A 22055-nucleotide genomic window follows, 5' to 3' on the forward strand; every position below is an offset into this window, starting at 1 on the left:
GAAAAGAGGCCTGAATACAGGAACACTATGCTCATGCACACACAAAAGACACGCTTTGCATGTCCAGCCTTGCGCATTTACACTTTCAGGTCTGCCCCAGACCTCTGGACATCGGTTTGCTTTTCTTTGAGACATTCACAAACTAGTTCTTCATTCCTGAGAGCGTCCCTAGTGTGGATAAAAGGCAACTTCCCTTAATCTTTGCCTGTCTCTCCAACTTTTCTCTGCTCTGCGCTCGCTCAACTCCCAGGGGGCCGGGTGGCGCCGGCCAGCCGACCTCCCTCCCAGCAGTGCCCTCCCCGCCCGGCCCTTGTGCCGCGGGGCGGGGCCGTGCTGGCGGCCAGGAAATGCCCTGGAGTGTGTGTCACCTGTCCACGGCGACTTGTTGATTCCCGGGAGCGCCGCCTTTCCGGTCTGGGTCCCTGAGAGAACTGCCTTGCTCACCTGTGCCCCCGGCGCGGCCCTGGGGAGCTCCCGACAGGCCCCCGGGATCGCTAGCTCTCCAGCTCCACAGCCATGAGCAAGTTGGGCAAATTCTTTAAAGGGGGAGGCTCTTCTAAGAGCCGAGCCGCTCCCAGTCCCCAGGAGGCCCTGGCCCGACTTCGGGAGACTGAGGAGATGCTGGGCAAGAAACAAGAGTACCTGGAAAATCGAATCCAGAGAGAAATCGCCCTGGCCAAGAAGCACGGCACGCAGAATAAGCGAGGTAGGCTGGGGTCTGGCCCGCAGGTGGGAGCCCGCCTGCCTCTAGCCCTTCCCTTGGGGACAATCGGCCCACAGCACTGAGGTCCCCAGGTGGCCAGGTTTGCTCCTGCAGCCTTTTCTAGGAACTGGTACTGACTTTTAGGGTCGTGACTAGGATCAGCTGAGCTGGACGCTGGCCCTGATGGCAAAATGTAAAGGGGCACTAAAAATCTCAGTAATCAAGACGAACAATACTTTAATGCCATACTTAAAGGACTCAGAGCTAATGCCAAAAAAAGAAATGATGAACAAAATATCGAAATTTTAAATAAAGACAGGATTGGTATTATTGATTTTTTTCATTTGCCTTTAGCTCTTACATTGTTCTGTACAGCACTTCGTTTAAAATTCTTTTTTAAAAAATGTGATGCTTTGTTCATTGTGGATTTTTTGATATTCTGAATTTAAAAAATATTGCATTAAAATATGATTTGTCTTGATTACTGAGCTTTTTTGCACCCCTGTAAATATTGCTCCTGGTTCAGCTCTTTCTAGGCCAGCCCTGCTGACTCCAACACTAACCACCAAGTTTTCTGCTGTATGTTTGTATATTAAATTACAGATTTTAACTTGCACCTAAATCTTCAGCAAAGCATATTCTATTCTAGTACGTTGTGGTTTACCTTGCTCCTCAGCTGTCGAAAACTTTAGCTGGATATTCTGCTGTTGAGGACTTAAAAAAAAAAAAGTAGAGGAATTAAATATTAAATTTCCTGTCACTGACTTTGGCACAAACAATGGGACTTTGAGTCAATAATGATTCTTGGTGTTCCTGTTGTACCTTGAACACCTTGCTCTTTGCCAGAGTTAATTGGTTCCTTCAGTATAATCTCCTATCGGAATCCTCTAAACAGCAGTCGTGGCACATATAAAAACCCAGTGAGAAGCTGAAGTGATTTGCTCTTGTAATACCAGGTTAATGGCAGATCCAGAAATGGAATTGGCAATATAGGACTCTGCTTACCACCAGACTCAAACATTTGCATCCTCCCTTGGGCTTCTTTAGTCACAATGAAGCCTTGGGAAGGTTTGACTCACTCTACAAGATGCTGCCATTGTTTAATGCAGGAAAGGAATGATGTCTCTAGGAGTTGACCTTGAGAACTCTGCCTCTCCCCATAAGGGTATGCCAGTTGCATTTATGGTCCGCTTATTACCAACAATAAAAATCCTGTTTTATTGCATATAACTTTTGTCCATATTATGGCCTGTTTTAGAGGTAAATGCTGATTTCTGCTTTCACTTTGTGTCTGAAAATATTCTGGGAAGTTATTCAATGGCAATTTCTAAAGAAAGACCATGTCATTATGGCTTGCTAAAAATGTTGTTGGTCATTTTGTTGCTTGGCCCTTCCTCTTCAGTTTGATACACACTCTGACCTTTGCTTAGTGTCTGTCAAGGGTTTTCTTCCCTTTGCCATCTATTTGGATCTGTATATAGCTTTATCTACCATGGTTGCTCAGGAAATATTATGGGTTTCTTTTTTTTTTTTTTGAGACAGAGTTTTTTTGCGCTTGTTGCCCAGGCTGGAGTGTAATGACAATATCTCGGTTCACTGCAACCTCCGCCTCCCGGGTTCAAGTGATTCTCCTGCTTCAGCCTCCCGAGTAGCTGGGATTATAGGCATGGCCACCACACCTGGCTAATTTTGTATTTTTAGTAGAGACAGGGTTGGCAGATCCCGTCAGGGTGGTCTCGAACTCCCGACCTCAGGTGATCTGCGTACCTCGGCCTCCCAAAGTGCCGGGATTACAGGTGTGAGCCACCGCACCCGGCTGATACTAATTTTAAAAATCTGAAAAATTGACAATTTGCTTCTAGGAAGTGGTAAAAATGTAGATATACTTGATATACTTTCAAAGACAGAGTGCAAAATAATGTGGGTTTTACCTCGGCCTCCCAAAGTGCCGGGATTACAGATGTGAGCCACTGCACCCGGCTGATACTGATTTTAAAAATCTGAAAAATTGACCATTTGCTTCTAGGAAGTGGTAAAAATGTAGATATACTTTCAAAGACAGAGTGCAAAATAATGTGGGTTATACCGATTTTTTTTCAGAAATATTCTTCAATTGGCAATGTACCAAAAATGGATCTCAATTTGACTTTATGAATAAAGACAAAAAATTTAAAGACAATGCTAATTAAGACTACCAATCTAACTTCCTTAAATCAAGGACATTATAGATGCAAGTATGAAGGGTGAATACCTTTTTTTTTGAGACAGGGTCTCATTCTGTCCTTCAGGCTGGAGTACAGTGGCACCATCTCGGGTTTCTGCAGCCTCCACCTCCTGTGTTCAAGTGATTCTTCTGCCTCAGCTTCCCGAGTAGCTGGGATTACAGGTGTGCACCACTATGCCTGACTAGTTTTTGTACTTTTAGTAGAGACGGGGTTTCACCATGTTGGCCAAGCTGTTCTTGAACTCTGGACCTCAAGTGATTCTTTTGCCTTGGCCTCCCAAAGTGCTGGGATTACAGGTGTGAGCCACTGTGCCCAGCCCTAGTTTTTAATAGAAAAGTCATTAACTCTGTCCTCAGAAGCTTCACTGGTGTTAGTTTCTAGAAACTCCCAGAGCTTCTAGAATGGCTCTGGGAGTAAGAAGAGGCTGGTTAGCATGAGGTCATCTGTAATCTAAGCTATGGAAAGAATTCAATCTTAGGCCCATGCCTTGGTAACACGCTCAGTATCAGCACCTTCCAGATAAACCAGATAACTTCATGTACTTCATAACTTCATAAAGACAGTTACTGTCTTCTATTAGCCACCAAGTGATAGAAAATAGTAAAATAAAACCTGATATACTTAATACTAAATGGTCTGTAATTTATATGATAATCAGAGTGGTATAATTTATGTGCAGTTGAAGTTTTATTATTAGAGATGGTTGGTCAGCTAACATACTCTCTGAACAGCAAGCTAGCATTATATCAGAAAAGACCATAGTCCTAAGTCACTTCAGATTCCTCAAAGATCAATTTCTCTATAACAACAGAAGCTTTGACAGCATTCCAAATTTCAAAATGAGTTTTGCTGGTAAAATGAATAACTTTTAATTAGCACAATAAATGTTAAAAATGGGGCAGAGCATGGTGGCTCACGCCCATAATCCCAGCATCCTGGGGGGCCGAGGTGGGCAGATCACTTGAGGTCAGGAGTTCGAGACTGGCCTTACCAACTTGGTGAAACCTTGTACTAATTTTGTACTTTTAGTACAAAATTAGCCAGATGTGGTGGCGCATGCCTGTAATTCCAGTTACTTGGGAGGATGAGGCAGAAGAATAGCTTGAACCTGGGAGGTGGAGGTTGCAGTGAGCAGAGATCGTGCCATTGCATTCCAGCCTGAGTGACAGTAAGACTACATCTCAATCAATCAATCAATCAATGTATGTAAGAAATGGTGAATTTTTTTTTGTGGCAGAGTCTCGCTTTGTCACTCAGGCTGGATTGCAGTGGTATGATCAGGGCCCATTGCAGCCTTGACTACCTGGGCCCAACTGATCCGTCTACCTCAGCTTCTTGAGTAGCTAGCACCATAGGCAGACACTACCACACCCAGTTACTTAAATTTAAATTTATTTATTTATTTTTGTATAGGTGAGGACTCCGTATGTTGCCCAGGCTGGTCTCAAACTCCTGGGCTCAAGCAATTCTCCTGCCTCAGCCTCCCAAAGTGCTGGGAAGAGCCACTGAGCATGGCCTCACTGGTGAAATTATAGGTATTCTAAATATGTGGATTGCTAAAACGGTTTAGAGATACTTCCAATACCCTCCCCCTACCCTCCCATGTATCAACAGGAGGTGAATCTACTAGGTGTATATTAACACTAGAATGGTGCCTGAAACTAGATCTCAGATCAGTGCAGTGTCTAGTCTTTAGTTTATGTGGGTTTCTGATGGAGTGCACCTCTGACAGGGCACAGCAGGGAATGTTTGCTGTCTTCCTCAGTGAGCCTTTCAATGCAGGGTGAATTGGAGCACCTGAAAGTACCTAGAGTTGGGACTTCATAGAGCTCATGGGACAGGTTGGCAAATTACTTTTATATGCTTGCCAGTGTATGTTTGTTTAATAATGTATATGCAGAATTTAGTCTGAAATTTGCTTTCATTACAACTCATAGCAAGGTAGTCCAGGAGTAGCTAATTCTCCTCCCTTCAAATTTATTACCATCGTAATGTACCAAATAGAAACTGAATACACATGACCAAATTGATTTTGCAACAGCTGCTATCCAAGGCTCTATTGATCCAAAAGAGTAACAGCTGGAGCTTGCTTTATAATTTGGTTGAAAACTTTAAGAGGCCAGAAACTCTTGAATGCAGTTTATTTAGATTACTATGCTATAACTCTTGCTTTATAGGTAGTAATCTACTTTGTTGAAAAGCAAGCTTTTTATACATCATTTAATTTTTGGTTCTACTTCATCTGAGCCCTGTGTCTTAAAGTCACCTGGATGCATGGGGCCCAACCCCATTTATTCTGATATAATTGGCTGGAGTTGAGGATCAGACATCATTTTTTTTTTAAAGTGCCCCCACCTGATTCTGACCTGTGGGTGACGGGGAGCCTAAATCCATAGGAATGTTAATGACGTGAAAAATAAGGTCTGTTCCTATCCCAGTGCTTCCGGCCTTGGCAGCTAAAGAGTATCAACATCTCAGAACACTGCAGACTTCTCCTACCACACTGATCTGGCAACATACACCTTACAGGTCACTATTCCACCTATTTTTTTTTTTTTTTTTTTTGCTTAAACATCTCAATCAATTTTTTTGCACATTTAGTAGAAAGCATCTTGGTGTTATAGTTAAGAGCCTGGGCTTCAAAGCAGACAGCCAAATAAAGTCCTAGGTTTGATTTCCATCCCTGCCTGGCCACTTAATAGCTCTGTGACCCTAGACCAGAGCTTTCGCTTGTCTAATTCTGTTTTCTTATCTGCATAATTGCAATGAGGACATAGATCTTCGGAGTTGTGGGGATGAATGGCATTATTGGGTGAAGTATTTGGTGCAATGCTTTATAAACATTAGCTCTTGGTATAAACAAATTACATTTTAAAAAGCTGTACTTGGCCCAGTTTTGGCCAAATTTTGTCTTCTGGAATACCATCAAATAAATCTACTTCATCTGTCCTATGAAGCCCTTTCACATATTTGATGACAGCAATCAATTCCTCAAGTCTGTTTCTCGGCCCTGCGTTTTTCACCCTTCTCAGTGACCCCTCACCATGCTGAGGTTTTCTCAATAGGGGCAGGTCAGGGGTGAGGCGGGTGAGATCCCTAGGACACAATTGTGTGACCCTGAGAGTGAGTGCCTCTTTATACTTTGTCCCCTACATGCCTCTTTGTCCCCCTCACCCTAGTCTTAGCTCTGTTGCTTGCCTTATCCCAGGCTTAGCAGCAACTCTAAATACGTAAATATGTGAAAATGAGTGGATCTAGTCTGGGGTTATTTATGGGCTGATAAAAATTAATGGTTGAGATGGAGAGGAAGCAAATTTGGCCAAAACCCCTACTCAGCATCATTATACATGATTCCAGTGAAAATTGGGTTCGGAAGCTGTTCTACCTCTTCATCAGGTATCTGTCTGGTGAAGTGAGTCTCCAGGACAGAGAGTCCTCTATTGAATAAGCTCTCTCATTTTGAAGCCTGGGCTATAGTGGTAAGAATTTGCTTTCAGAATCATGATGTGGACTTGATCTTCCTTGGAGAGAAGGAGTGAGTGTGCACAATCCCATTCTTAGGTCAGTGGGAAGAACTTCCTCAGTCTCTTAATTTTGCTTTTTATTACAGTCGTCATAGAGATGAATTCTGTAGTCTTCAGACACTGCAGATCAGAAGGACATCTGTGTAAAGAGAGTCAGCTAGCTGAAAGTCAAACTAGTGATAGCAAAAGCATGGCTCAGGTAAAATGACACAGCCATAGACTGCAAGAGCTTGATGAAAGTTCCCCTGGGAGATATAACTTGCCTAGTAACCTTCATTCTTAAGACAGTGTCTCAAAATGTGGTACTCAGATCACCTACATCAGAATTCTTTCTGTGTATTTCACTCATAAGTATTCATTAAAGATTATAATTTAGTAGGTTAAGTATAGGGTCCAGAAATCTGGACTTTGAACAAGTAACTCAATGATCCCTTCCAGCTTTGAGAATCTATGAAGTATTATTAAATGAGCTGTTAAAGTGGAAGGGATTACTTTCTATTCTGTTTTCTTCCTCATCCATTCGTATTGTTTCTCCCTTCCTCCATCATCACTGAAATAATTGGATGAAATATCTATCCACTTCCCCTCTGCTTACTCTTTTTGTTTGTTTGTTTGAGATGGACTCTTGCTCTGTCACCCAGCTATAGTGCACTGGCATGATCTTGGCTCATTGCAACCTCCGCCTCCGGGTTCAAGTGATTCTCCTGCCTCAGGAGAGTGGGACTACAGGTAAGAGAAGACCTCTTCCCCAGTAGCTGGGACTACAGGTGCATGCCACCATGCCCAGCTAACTTTTTTTGTATTTTTAGTAGAGACAGGGTTTCACCCTGTTGGCCAGGATGGTCTTGATCTCTTGAACTCATGATCCACCCACCTCGGCTTCCCAAAGTGCTGGGATTACAGGCGTGAGCCACCATACCTGGCCTGCTTACTCTTGAAGAAACAATTAAAGAGCTTCTAAGAAGTCCTCAGATATCCTCAATAGCCCCCTAAACCAGGTTTCTTCAGGCAAGTTCATATGTTTCATATGGCACTATAACTCATGAAGGGTCTCAGACTTACCCAGTATTCAAATTAGAACCGGGCATTAAAATACATTGCTTTGTTTGCCTTTGATTATCTGATTATTTTCTACTCAGTATTCTAGGGCCTGGGGAAAAAAAAGCAAGTCTTATTCCTGGGGCATTAACAACCAATACCTAGGCCAGATCTTACTCCACAATCAACTGCCCCTAGATCAATGGAAACAGGATCCTCTCCTCAATGATCCTTCATCCCCAATTTTCCTCCCTTACCAGAAGCTCCACTTGGGCTTTCACCCCACAGTGGGAAAACCTAAGATATCTGTGACTAGCCCTGGGAACCCTATTCACTTTAGCTGTTGTTTTAAAACTTTGAGCTTCCCCGCTATCTCCCTCTCCTCTCTGAGCCCTCGCAAAGGTCCAATACAGACTAACACTGTACTTGCACACTAAGGTGCTCGCCAGCACAGAGTGGACTGAGCTTGTTATTTCTTTTGTTCTGTTAATACACTTTCAGTTTGAATATGATTTTTCAGATACCCGTTTCCCTTGCTTTTTTTCCCACCGGATGTGGAAAGAGTTAAAACTCCCAGCTAAATTACTCCCCACATGCCCATGGAAATTAATATGTTCAGCTGCATTTAGTATTTGACATTTATTTCTATTAAACATCCTCTTATTTTCAGTTGTTTTAGAATTAAGATTTTAATTCCAATTTTATTGTCTTATATGCAAGCTATTTCTTTGAGTTAAGTTAGCCACAAATTTGATCCGAAGCCTCTATTGTTGTTGTAGAGGTTGTTGTTAAAATATTGAGTGAGACTGAACCAAGGACAGAACCTTGGCATGCCACTAGAGACTTCACTTCAGGATGGCCTTTGCATGATAGCCACCATGTTTCAGCAGCTAAGGCGGCTGTCCCCAACCCTTTTGGCACCAGGGACCAGTTTCTTGGAAGACAATCTTCCCACCGCTGTTGGGGGGTAGGGGGGATGGTTTTGGAATTAAACTGTCCCACCTCAGATCATCAGGTATTGGATTATCGTAAGAAAGTCACAACCTAGATACCTTGCATGCGCAGTTTACAATAGGCTTCGCACTCCTGTGAGAATCTAATACCTCTACTGATGTAACAGGAGGCAGAGCTCAGGTGGTAATGCTTGCTGGCCTGTGGCTCACCTTCTGCTTTGCAGCCCAGTTCCTAACAGGACCATAAACCGGGGTTTGGGAACCCCCGCAGCCAAGGCATATCAACTGTTCGACAGATCAACACTCAATGAATTTAGGTGTTCATCTGGCTATAAATACACCTCACCCACATTTCTAGTCTTTATCGTCTTATTTCTCCAGCTTTTTCTCTTTTCTTCAACAATGCACTCAATATTCCTTGTGAATTATATTTCTAAAATTGAACTATGTTCACACAACTGGGGCTCACAAATGATGGCTTGTGAACTGATAGTGTGTCACCTTCATTAGATTCTCTGGAGAGCTTTTAAAAAATGCCACACCAGGAGATTCTGTTTCAAGAGATCTGGAATAAGGTTCAGGATCTTGGCACTCAAAGCTTTCTGGGTGATTTTGAAGTGTGTAATGTTTGGAGGCCAGTGAATGGTTTATGGTTTTTCCTTGAGTCAGTATCCAGTAACTCAAAGAAAAGAAGCCTATAAAATTATTTTGATATTTTTCATAGCTGTGAACTCATTGGCTTAGAGTAATCATCATCTTCTAAATCCTCAGAAACTGGAGTGTTTTTATTCTAAAATTTTGCTTTCATTGTGTGTGGCACAGTTTGCTGATGGATTGTAGCAACTTCTAGAAGGGCAATTGCTACTGTTTCTTATGTTATATAACATCACTTCTAGTTTTCTTACATGAATTTGGAGCAGTATTGTAAATGTTTAAACATTTTATAATTATTAACTTATTACAAGGAAGAAAGGTGCCACATTTGGGGAAATATTTACATTAGTAAATAATATGATTTCCTTCATTTATACTATTTTGCAGTTTATTGAGTCAACCAAAATCAGGTAGAATAAGTTAGAAAAGGTATTACTAACACCATGATTATGCCGAAGTCAGAGGATTACACAGTTTCAAGGAATTATGGCAGAAGACTATGAGCTTACCTACAGTTATTATTAGTACGGCTAGTTTGTTTCTCAGTATTTAGGACTACTTTTTTCAGGAGATTTTTTAAGGTAACAGAAAAATACAAGATACTCTAACCAGCAATAAATAAGGCAAGGGATCTAATACTCAGTTAAAAAATTACAAGGTTTGTATTTGGGGGTCAGTGTTGGAATGGGTAAGAATAAACTATTTTGGTATTCATTTTTTGTACTATGCCTAAGTATGTGTGAATCTATTTGTACTTTTAAGGAACAAAATTATCACGTAACTTAAAATATAGAGATGATGTTGTTAATTTATTTTTAAATATCACATTCTCAATCTCCTTTAGTAAACTTAACTAGTTTTGTACTTTTCATGCATACTGATAATTTTGGTTTCTCCTACTTTTTTTGATTATCATTTGATAGGAGTTCTAATAAATACACGGTTTAAAAGTTTGCAGAAGAAGAAAAAATAAAATTAAAAAACACAAACAAAAGCCTGGATTAAATATAAAACATATAGTATACCACTCTCTGAATAATTGACTTTTCCTGTGCTAGACATGTTGATTCTTTACTTCAAGCAACTGGTGCTAGTAGGGAATTGCTTATGGGAAATATTTAGGATTCTGTCCAAAGTTTCTAAAATCATGCTTTAAAGCAGTAAGAACTATTATACTTAGACCAATGGCTCTTTTAACCACTGCTAAGCCCTTTTTTCAGATATTTCTAATTTGTAGGAACTTCCAGGTAGTAGATGGGGGGATAGCTAGAAGTTCCCACTACTATTGCTCTGCACAGCCTCCGTCATCTCTTCCCCAGTCTGGGAATCTAGTGACTTAAAATACCAACACTGTAATCACTACTTGCAAAACAAAACAAGTCCCAAAAAAGCAAGCAAACAAGAATGGTAATTTAAAAATTTCAGGCAAGGAAAAGTAGGTCATTCTCTGTTAAAAGATGGAAAGCCTTGCGTTAAAAGTTTAATTCTTGATTTAAAAATTAAAATTCAATGCCAACCACCTAGCTTAAATGAAATAAAATTTACATGTGTATATTTAGTTTAGATGGAAATTTGGAGGAATAAAATTATGCAATGAAATATTTAATAAACACTTTGGACATTTAATCTTTTTGACTGTCACATGGTGTTATATGCTACATAGTCATACTGGGTGTGTCTTATTTGCCGTAGCAGTAATGTTGTTCAACAGGCCTTGCTAGCTTAGCAGTGCTATTTACATGATCATTTCTTTTCATATATTTGATGTATATAAAGTGAAAGTAAATATAACCTTGGAGTTTGAACAAAGATATTATTGTAACTCAAAACTTCTACTGTATTAACTGTAAAAAAAATTGTGATCATGGTCCACTAATTTGTACATATTTCAAAGACCACATATGTAAGAGCCCATGCTTTATCATTTTGTGAGCAGTTTGAAAATGTTTATTTATGGAAACTATATTGATTTGTTGGTGTTACTTGTATATGCAATCATTAAAGAATAGTAAAGTTCATCATCAATTTCAAGGTAAATCTATTCTTAAAGAATTTCATATACTAATAGTCAACTTGAGGAGCTATATATTTTCCAAGATTTGTTGACGTTAGTGTCTCAAAGGAATAGTCATAGAATCACAGACAGTGAGAATTGAGAGGGGCTAAAGGACTATAGTTTGCTCGTTCTCGAACTCAAGTGGTAGAGCACCTGCAAGCCACAGGCACAGTACTATGAAATACTGCTGCATCATATGACTAACGAATACTTTTTTACAAGTAGACAGTTGAACCATATTAAATACATACATAATATATTATATAATAAGCTACACCTGTAGGTACATACATCTAGCTTGTAAAACTAAGCATAATCAGCTATTTCTCAGGTTTTTTGTTAAAATTTGCTGGTTTCATATTTATACTTAAAAAAAATTCTAGATGATAACAGGCCCAGAAAGTTTATTGATTTGTGGGGTTATAAATAATACTAACAGCAAATTAAAAACTCATTCATTCAATTAGTTATATATTCTGACTGGTATGAAACAATTAATTGGGCTTTTACAAAGAATATCAAATAGATTTTAATTAATGTATTGGTATGTTGGTCAAATATGTTAATTCCTCTTGCCCAGTAATTGACTTCTGAAGCAATTAATTACAAGAGATGAGAATTTCAGTGAGTATTTAAAATAAGTCTTTTATGAAAGCATTTCTTCCTTTTTTGACAACTCAAGGCTGAGAGCGCTTTTAGATCATGAACTTCCCTTCTCTGATTTACCTTCTTTCATATTCTCTTGCATGATATCCTGGTAGCAAGAATTGCCTCATCTTCAAAAACAACCTCCAGCTCTTTAGAATGAGGAGCATCATTTCTGTTGGAAAATAACCTTAATTTCCTTTGCCCGTTTGCTGTCTCTCTGGAGAAGGGAGAGGGCACTGATTATTTAACCTGTTTTTCTCCTCTTTTATGTCTTACAATATTAATCAATCACCTTTTTTAAACACAAAATTCAGTCCAAAGTTACTAGCTTGCTTATAGCAATACTGTACTTCCAAATGCCTTTAGAATATCTCTTATTTACTTTCTTCAATCTCATTCCTTTTTACTGCTTTCTCAGGCATCTGCTCTAGCATTATATAATCCTATATATCACTGTTGTGTGTTAGTCTTCTTCTAGATTGCTATTTACCCTCCGTGTGACATTTAATATTGGTGAGACCTCCAAAAATATGGAGGTTACATATGAGATTCAGCTCCTGTGGCAAGCTGGAGTGCAAATCTTTAAAACGAAGATGCACTCTATATTTGAGGTTTATAGTCCCTAATTCCTAATATATTTCAGCCAGAAACTTTTTATTGGTATGAGATTTGTAGTAGGAGAAAGGGTTGGGGAATGGAAGGAACCCATTGTGTTCCCTCCTTTTTTATCATTCATGTTCTTTATTTATCAGGGTGTTGAGTATACATATAGACAGTCACTGAGGACTTCATCTACATACAAGAAATGTCGCCGTATTTCTTTCCATATATGAAAAGAAATGATAATGTAAATAGAACTGCTCACTGAGCAAGGCCTGTTGAACAAGGTTACTGCTACAGCGATGTCTGTGAAGCCTTCCTTTACCCTCCAGAGAGAGCCTGTAAATTACTCTGCATACCCACTGTACCTTGTACATCTCTTCTTATTCTCCTCTATGTCTTCTCTACTACTTGAGGTGAAGAATGTAACTTACACATGTTAGTATCCCTAGGCACAGTGCCTATAGCATAGTAGATGCTTAATAAATGCTTGGGGAGTGATGAATAGATGATTGCCCATTTCATATTTTGTCTCTCTCTGAGATTGTAGCCTTATTTCTTTGTCCCTCCAGTGCCTAACACAGTGCCAGGGATGTCGTAGATCTTTAATATATACTTGTTAAGTGGCTGAAATGAATGAATAAAGAGTAATTTTTAAAAGTAAAGAAGTTCAGTGAAATTCATCGTGGGATGCCCCTGGCCAAATGAGTGTTAAAATTTTCTAATATTTCCCTGGTTGTTCTCAATCCCACCTGTGACACTGAGCAGATATATTTTGTTTTTATTCCATTTGGGAAATGTCTATGATGATGCTTATTCAGATTCTGCTTTTCGAAAATTAAAACAATGTACCATAAATAGAAGGTATTGTTTAATTAATGAGGTGATTTGTATATGAGCAAGAACAGGGCTTATACTAAAGTTCCTCAAATAAAACATGATCACAAGCCTTCCCAGTTAAAAGCAAACAATGACATAAGCAATTATGTGTGACATATATTCTTAAGCATTCTCATACCTGGGCACTCTTCAGAGCCTCATCTTTTAGCCCTTCGCTAGAGATCATTCCTGGGACAGAGAAGAGCTATTATAATGCAGTTTCATATTTCAAAAACAGGTTTGTCTGTGTTTACTGGATATGATGGTTCCTAAAAGGTTCTTCCTGTTTGCTGACTAATGGATTAACAATACACACATTTATGTACCCCAAATGAATGAACAGGTTGACTTTTAAAACTGAGATGACTGGCTGGGTGCAGTGGCTGATGCCTGTAATCCCAGCACTTTGGGAGGCCAAGGCGGGTGGATCACAAGGTCAGGAGTTCTAGACCAGCCTGACCAACATGGTGAAACCCTGTCTCTACTTAAAATGCAAAAAATAGCCAGGCATGGTGGCATGCACCTGTAATCCCATTGGGAGGCGAGGCAGGAGAATCGCTTGTGAACCTGGGAGTCGGAGGTTGCAGTGAGTCAAGATTGTGCCTCTGCACTCCAGCCTGGACAATAGAATGAGACTCCATCTCAAAAAAAAAAAACAAAAAACAAAACAAAACAAAAAACCAAGACACCCTATACGTTATATGAGCAATGACATTGAAACTCTTTTCTGCCATTTTAATTATTTGGCATGAATGACTGAAAGCCTTCCTCCCTTGGCAGCATAGTAGAGTTGCACAGGGCTAGTTAAATTGGTTCAAGTGGGTAATTCTTGCATTCTATTTCCAGTCCCCAGTGGGCTGTCATAAGGACTCTTCACGTATACTGTTGGCAATAGTACATAAAGGACATTGTTCTGCAACTCCACTGCTGAAGGAACATCACTGTTATGTAAGGAGACAAAACCCCTGGCTGTTTCTCTACCACAAAGGAATACAGTAAGATCCCTTTGTCTTAGAGAGAATATTGTCCGGGTATCACCAGCTGCTTAAAAGCACATGCAGGAGTTTGGAAGATTGAATTGCATCTTCTACACAGGTTAAATTTCACGGCCCTGAAAAATGTCCTTCTTTGCCAAATCAGGAACAATGCTCGATTTGCAGCATTTTTGTGCATGCCTTTGAAAAAATACGGCTGCTTCTTTCCCAGATTATTTGTTAGGGAACAAGGCTAAGGCCTGTCCAACTCATGATGTATCAGTGGCATCATCAGTTTATGAAAGACAGCTCACCAAGAGACTCACATACTTGGCTATTTGAAACAAAAGCCTTCTGTCTTTATGTTTGGGAGAAGCTTAACTTGCCAGGTAGAAATCATAGTAAATGTCAGGTATCCTAGGACCAGCCATACAGAAGTTACTGGTTTCATTCACACAGGGTTTTTAGAAAAATGTAAAGTAGCATGTAAAAATTGGGGAATTTTGCATGTAAATCGAGATTTCTTGCTTCTTCTGAACATGTGGTAGGCTGGGACTACAGGTCTGCAAGGCAGCTTGGCACCGAATCCCAGCAGTGCTGCTTCCCTTAGATCAGGTTTATGCTCCCAGGTCACTGGCGTCTCCAGTTCTTCCTCTTGACTCCCTTATACTGAGGCCAGTGTTTGTTGCTCTACGTTGCCACCACTGCACTAGTTTTTATTTTTATAGAAGAGAAACATTTCTCTCTTTTTCTTTCTTTCTCACAGGAGAAAAAATGAAGAAGGTCTTTTCTCTGAACTTCTTGCTGCTACACTTAATTTCATTACCTCCCTGGCTCCTTCTGAGTTTGGGTCTCTGGTTGGGCCAATATGTAGTGTGTGGCATGGGAATTACGGTGTAAGTTAAGATCCCAAGCGTTGGTGAATTTTCAGATTTTTCCCCAATATTTTGAAAAGCGGAAACCATATGTTAACATAGATGTTTAAAATTATGTCCAAATCAGAAATTATTACTAATGGCTAGCAATTGTAAGGTTCAGTGTCCTACCATGAGAGTCCCACCATGTGGTTCTGACAATCTACAAAGGAAGTGATGATGATGAGGATCCCTAATATTTCATAATTACTCACTATGTGCCACTGCACTAAATTTATAAATGCTATTTCATTTAATTCTCAACAACCAAATGAGTTACATCTCCATTGTTCAGTAAGCAACTTAGGTAAAGTCACATAGCCTTATATGTGAATGAGGGAGCCCAGATTTGAAGGTAAACCACTCTACAACATGATGTTCTATTACTGTCTTCCAGGTATTATTGTTCTTGTCATTCAGATGAGAGAATGTCACTTAAGATGAGTTCAGGTCATGCATCACAGTTATTACACACAGGTATTAAGTGGTTTAGGTAGAATTGAAACATAGGTCTCAAGCTCCAGAACTCCATCCTTTATACCACATTGCTTTTCTAGATTTTCAGAAAGTAATCTAAAATTAATATTTACTAAGAAATATGACATATTTTTAAATGGAGAACTTAAAAACATTGCTCAAAAAAAAAAAAAAAAGAATGTTTAGGATCAATGGGTACCAGTCTTGTTTCAAATATGTATAGTCACTGAACCAGCCTGATGAGTCAGGGAGGACATGCACTCTGAACATTCCACTGCCGGCTATGTTGGGTGGAGTTTAGCTATGTAGATGTGGAGTTTAGCTTCTTAGGATACTCTAATGAATAATATTGTTTGCTGTACCTATTGAAATGGAGAAATGTTTTGCAATATTATGTTTCGATTATGATGAGTTATGATAAAGCAAATGGGTACTTTGTTATACAGTAGTCTGAGAAATAAGATATGCAAGCCCAGTAATTAAGAATGTTATATAAATTGCTATTATTTATTTAGTTGCTACATCCCTACCATTTACAGGGACTGTATAAGGTGTTTTCCATAAATCATTACTAATTCTTCTAATCACCCAGCCTGATATAATCCCCATTTCCAGTACAGCAAACTAAAGCTCAAGGAAGGGATGTGACTTGCCCGAGAACACACATCTGTGAAGACATAGTAGAGGAATTTGCACTCTGGTGTTGAGAGGCCACACTCATTATATCATGCTGTTTTTATCTGATGTGCAAAGTTATCAAATTTGTTCACTTAATATATATTCATTTGATTTCTGTAAAGTGGCAAATATCTACTCTTGGGATTCTTGTGAGAATTAAATGACATATATCACATAATGCACATAAAGCACTTATCACCAATTTAACATATGGAAAATGCTCCATAAATGTTAGTTTTTGTTATGTATTTTGTTGGTCAGGTACCAGGAACTGGACAAGGTGCTGGAGAAACAGGTAAATAACATGTTCTATCTTTTCTCCAAGGGCTTATAAGCCCTTGGAGAAAAAATAGAACATATCTTATATATAAGGAGAGGTGAGGTAGAATAGATTTTACAAATAATTCTACTATAGTGTGATAAATGCACCAGCAGATATGGATCCACAGATTAGCTGGTCATTATACCTGTGTGGTGAAGAAAATCCTCACACAGCTCTGATTATTAATGTGGTAAACCTCTGTTTTTCAACTTTTATTTTAGGTTAATAGGTACATGTGCAGGTTTGTTACGTGGGTAATCTACATTGTTGGGGTTTGGTGTACAAATGATTTTGTCACCCAGGTAGTGAGCATAGTAACCAATAGGTAGTTGTTTGACCCTTAACTTCCTTCCACCCTCCCCTCTCAATTAAGCTCTGGTGTTTATTGTTCCCATCATTGTGTCCATGGGTATGGCTTCCACTTGTAAGTGAGAATGTGCGGTATTTGGTTTTCTGTCCCTGCATTAATTCACTTAGGACAATGGCCGTCAGCTATATCCATGTTGTTGCAAAGCCTATAATTTCATTTTTAATGGCTGCATAGTATTCTGTGATGTATACCTACCACATTTTATTTATCCAATTCATGGTTGATGGGCATCTATGTTGATTCCCTGTCTTTGCTATTGTGAATAGTGCTGTGATGAACATAAGGGTGGGTACATGTGTCCTTTTAGTAGAACAATTTATATTCCTTTGGGTATATCCCTAGTAATGGGAGTGCTGGGTTGAATGGTAGTTCTGTTTTAAGTTCTTTGAGAAACCTCCAAACTGCTTTCCACAGGGGCTGAACTGATTTACATTCCTACCAGCTCCATATAAGCATTCTGTTTACTCCACAATCTTGTCAACATCTCTTATTTTTTGACTTTTTAACCATAGCCACTCTGACTAGTGTGAGATGGTATCTCATTGTGATTTTAATTTATATTTCTCTAATGATTAGTAATGTTGAACTTTTTTTATATGCTTATTGGCTACATGTATGTCTTTTTTTGAGAAGTGTCTGTTCATGTCTTTTGTCCACTTTAAAATGAGGTTACTTGTTTATTGCCTGTTGAGTTGTTTAAATTCGTTATAGATTCTCTATATTAGACCTTTGCCAGATGCATAGTTTGTTAATATTTTTTCCCATCCTGTAGGTTGTCTGCTTACTCTATTGATAGTTTCTTTTGCCATGTAGAAACTCTCTAATTAGATCCCACTTGTCTATTTTGTTTTTGTTACAATTGCTTTTGGAGACCTTATAATGAAATCTTTGCTGAGGCATATGTCCAGAATTGTATTTCCTAGGTTTTCTTCTAGGGTTTTTATAGTTTTAGGTCTTACATTTAACTCTTTAATCCAATTTGAGTTGATATTTGTACATGATAACAGGAAGGGGTCTAGTTTCAATCTTCCAAAAATGGATAGCCAGTTATCACAGCACCATTTATTGATTATAGAGTTCTTTTCCCATTACTTGTTATTGTTGGTTTTGTTAAAGATCAAATGGTTGTAGGTGTGTAGTTTTATTTCTAGGTTCTCTATTCTGTTCCATTGGTCTATATGTCTGTTTCTGTACCAGTACCATGCTGTTTGGGTTACTATAGCCTTGTAATATTGTTTAAAGTCAGGTAGTGTGGTACCTTTAACTTTGTTCTTTTTACTAAGCATTGCTTTGGCTATTTGGACTCATTTTTGGTTCCCTATGAATTTTAGTATACATTTTTTCCCAATTCTATGAAAAATGATGTTGGTAGTTTAATAGGAATAGTATTGAATTTGTACATTGTTTTGGGCAGTATGACCATTTTAACAATATTGATTCTTCCCATCCATGAGCATGGAATTTTTTCCATTTGTTTGTAGCATCTCTGATTTCTTTCAGGAGTGTTTTGTAATTCTGTGATACGATTTGGCTGTGTCCATATCCAAATCTCATCTTGAATTGTAGTTCTCATAATTTCCATGTGTCATGGGAGGGACCAAATTGAGATAATAGAATCATGGGGGTGGTTTCCCCCATCTTATCTCAATAGCAAGTTAGTTCTCACAAGATCTGATGGTTTTATAAGGGGCTTCCCTCTTTGCTGGGCTCTCATTCTTCTCCTTCCTGCTGCCATATGTTTGCTTCCCCTTCCACCATGATTGTAGGTTTCCTGAGGCCTCCCCAGCCCTGAGGAACTGTGAGTCCATTAAACCTCTTTCCTTTATAAATTACCTAGTCTTGGACATGTCCTTATAGGAGTGGAATAACAGACTATTACTGCAAGTTGGTACCACAGAGAGTAGAGTGCTGTTGTAAAGATACCTGAAAATGTGGAAGTGACTTTGGAAATGCATAACAGGGAGAAGTTGGAACAGTTTGGAGGGCTCAGAAGAAGACAGGAAGAAGTGGGAAAGTTTGAAACTTCCTAGAGACTTGTAGAATGGCTTTGACGAAAATGCTGATAGTTATATGGACAATGAAGTCCAGGCTAAGGTGGTCTCAGATGGAGATGAGGAACTTGTTGGAAATTGGAGTAAAGGTCACTATTGCTATGCAAAGAGACTGGGAGCATTTTGCCCTGCCCTAGAGACGTGTGGAATTTTAGACTTGAGAAAGATGATTTAGAGTATCTGGTGGAGGAAATTTCTAAGTGGCAAAGTGTTCAAGAGAAAGCAGAGCATAAAAGTTTGGAAAATTTGCAGCCTGATGATGCAATAGAAAAGAAAACCACATTTTCTGGGGAGAAATTCAAGCTTGCTGCAGAGACTTACATTAGTAAGGAGGAGTCCAGTATTAATCACCAAGACAATGGGGAAAATGTCTCCAGGGCATGTCAGACACCATTGTGGCAGACCCTCCCATCACAGGCCTGGAGGCCTAGGAGGAAAAAATGGTTTCCTGGGCCTGTCCCAGGGCACTCTGCTGTGTGTAGCCTAGGGACTTAGTGCCCTACATCCCAGCTGCTCCAGCTAAAAGGGGCCAATGTGGCTAAAAGTGGATAAAAGGGTCCAAGGTACAGCTTGGGCCATGGCTTCAGAGGGTCCAAGCCCCAAGCCTTGGCAGCTTCCACATGGTGTTGAGCCTGCAGGTATACAGAAGTAAAGAGAACAGGACCACCATTCTCCAGACCCCAGAATGGTAGATCTATCAACAGCTTGCACTGTATTCCTGGAAAAGCCACAGGCACTCAATGCCAGCCATGAAGGCAGCTGGGAATGGGGCTTTACTCTATAAAGCTCCAGGTGTGGAGCTTCCCAAGGCTGTGGGAGATGACTTCTTGCATCAGCATGACCTGGATGTGAGATATGGAGTCAAAGGAGGTCATTTTGGAACTTTAAGGTTTAATGACTGCCCTATTGTATTTTGGACTTGCATGGAGCCTGTAGCCCCTTTGTTTTGGCTAATTTCTCCCATTTGGAACAGGTGTATTTACTCAATGCCTGTATCCCTATTGTATCTAGGAAGTAACTAACTTGCTTTTGATTTTACAGGCTCATAGGCAGAAGGGACCTGCCTTGTCCCAGATGAGTTTTTGGACTTGGACTTTTAAGTTAATGCTGGAATGATTTAAGACTTTGGTGTCTGTCGGAAGGGTATGATTGTGTTTTGAAATGTGAGGACATGAGATTTGAGAGAGGCCAAGGGTGAAATAATATAGTTTGGCTGTGTCCCCACCCAAATCTCATCTTGAATTCTAGTCCCTATGATCCACATGTGTCTTGGGAAGGACCAGGTTGAGATAATTGAATCATGGGGATAGTTTCTCCTATCCTGTTCTCATGATAGTGAGTTAGTTCTCATAGGATCTGGTGGTTTTATAAGGGGCTTCTCCCTTTGCTAGGCTCTCATTCTTTTCCTTTCTGCTGCCATATTAAGAAGGACATGTTTGTTTCCCCTTCCACCATGATTGTAAGTTTCCTGAGGCCTCCCCAGCCCTGCGGCAGTGTGAGTCAATTAAACCGTTTTCCTTTACAAATTACCCAATCTCAGATATGTCCTTATGGCAGCAGGAGAATGGACTAATACATTCTTCTTATAGAGATCTTTCATCTCCCTGTTTAACCGTATTCCTAAGCATTTTATTCTTTTTGTTGCTAAGTCTCTATTGAGTGTGATGGTGTGAAAAGGACTTTAAGCCATTTGACTTGCAAAATTATTTTAGTTCTTCCCTAAAAGACAGAGTAAACAAATTTTGTTCTATAAATAAAGTTTGCATATAACAAGGAAGACATGAAAAAAGAAAAGATGTAAGTGCTGTTCATCAAGAACTTAAATTGTGCTGTTGTACCTGGAGAGGGAGTTGGAGCAGAGCTTGAGGATCCCCAAACCTCCATAGTGGGCAGGAAGGGGTGAGGAAGGACAGTCACCACTTATAAGAAAAAAAAAATGTCCCACACCCAGAGGCAAGCCTTTCTTTGGTAACCGGAGTAGTCCCCTGCTTGTGTACCTACTCCCTGCCCCAGCTTTTTCTTACACAGAGCTATTGGCAACTTTCCCTTTAGGAGAGAGGCCTTGTGGGGAAACTCACATAATGACAAGATGCACAGCCACTTATATGAACTATTTCAGTCTTTTATAATATTTATAAATATGACCCTATAATAGAAGATCAGAAGAATGATGAAGAAAGGTAATTGCATGAAAGAGAAGAATCAAGATAAGCAGCACAAACAATGGAACCCAAAAGAACAGAAATAATGTCAGAAATAAAATACGTTACAAATAAAACTAGTGTTAGTGTCCTGAAGGAGATTAAGGAGGCAATTATATCTATAAAACAAGAATAGGTTGCCAAAAAAAAGAGCAACTAAAGAACAAGTTCTTAGAAGTGAAAGACATAATTAAGAAAATAAAGGGTAAAAAATAGAATGAATATAGCTGAAAACTAAACTAGTGATCTGAAAATAAAGTCAAGGAATTCTCCCAGAACATAGATAAAAAAGACAAGGAGGGCCAGGTGTGATGACTCACACCTGCAATTTCAGCACTTTGGGAGGCCGAGAGGGTAGGATTGCTTGAGGCCAGAAATTTGAGACTAGCTTGGGCAGTAGAGCAAGACCCTTTCTCTACAAAAAAATTAAAAAAAAAAACAATAGCTGAGTACAGTGACGTATGCCTGTAGTTGAAGTTACTCTGGAGGCTAAGGCAGAAGGATTGCTTGAGCCAGGAGTTCAAGGCTGCAGTGAGCTATGATTGTAACATTTCATCCGGTCTGGGTGACAGAGTGACACCCTGTGTCAAAAGGTTTTTACTTTCTTTAAAAGTTTACTTTTCTATTGCATGATCTGTACTCATATTTTTATCTATCCTTTTTCTAAAATCTGATGTTTGCAAAACCATTTCTGTGGCATATGTTATGGAATAGGAAAGCTGACTTTCCATTCTCTTACACTTACCAGATATTTGGAAGAAAAAAAATAAAATGTTGGAGACAGTGGT

The 22055-nt window shown here is 39.5% G+C and overlaps 1 protein-coding gene across 1 annotated transcript in view; it reads left to right on the plus strand.

The window, feature by feature from the left end:
• Window positions 1–376: 376 nt before the first annotated feature.
• The window catches only part of CHMP4C (charged multivesicular body protein 4C), a 35550-nt gene continuing 13871 nt past the window's right edge, over window positions 377–22055 (plus strand). Inside the window, exon 1 of the mRNA XM_012474836.2 lies at window positions 377–706. Coding sequence (XP_012330259.1) covers window positions 517–706 — 190 coding nt within the window. The 5' untranslated portion in view covers window positions 377–516. The remainder of the gene's footprint in view (window positions 707–22055) is intronic.

Source organism: Aotus nancymaae, unplaced genomic scaffold, assembly GCF_030222135.1.
Source record: "Aotus nancymaae isolate 86718 unplaced genomic scaffold, 86718_ANA_hifiasm-v0.15.2.pri h1tg000036l, whole genome shotgun sequence".
NCBI classification, from domain to species: domain Eukaryota; kingdom Metazoa; phylum Chordata; class Mammalia; order Primates; family Aotidae; genus Aotus; species Aotus nancymaae.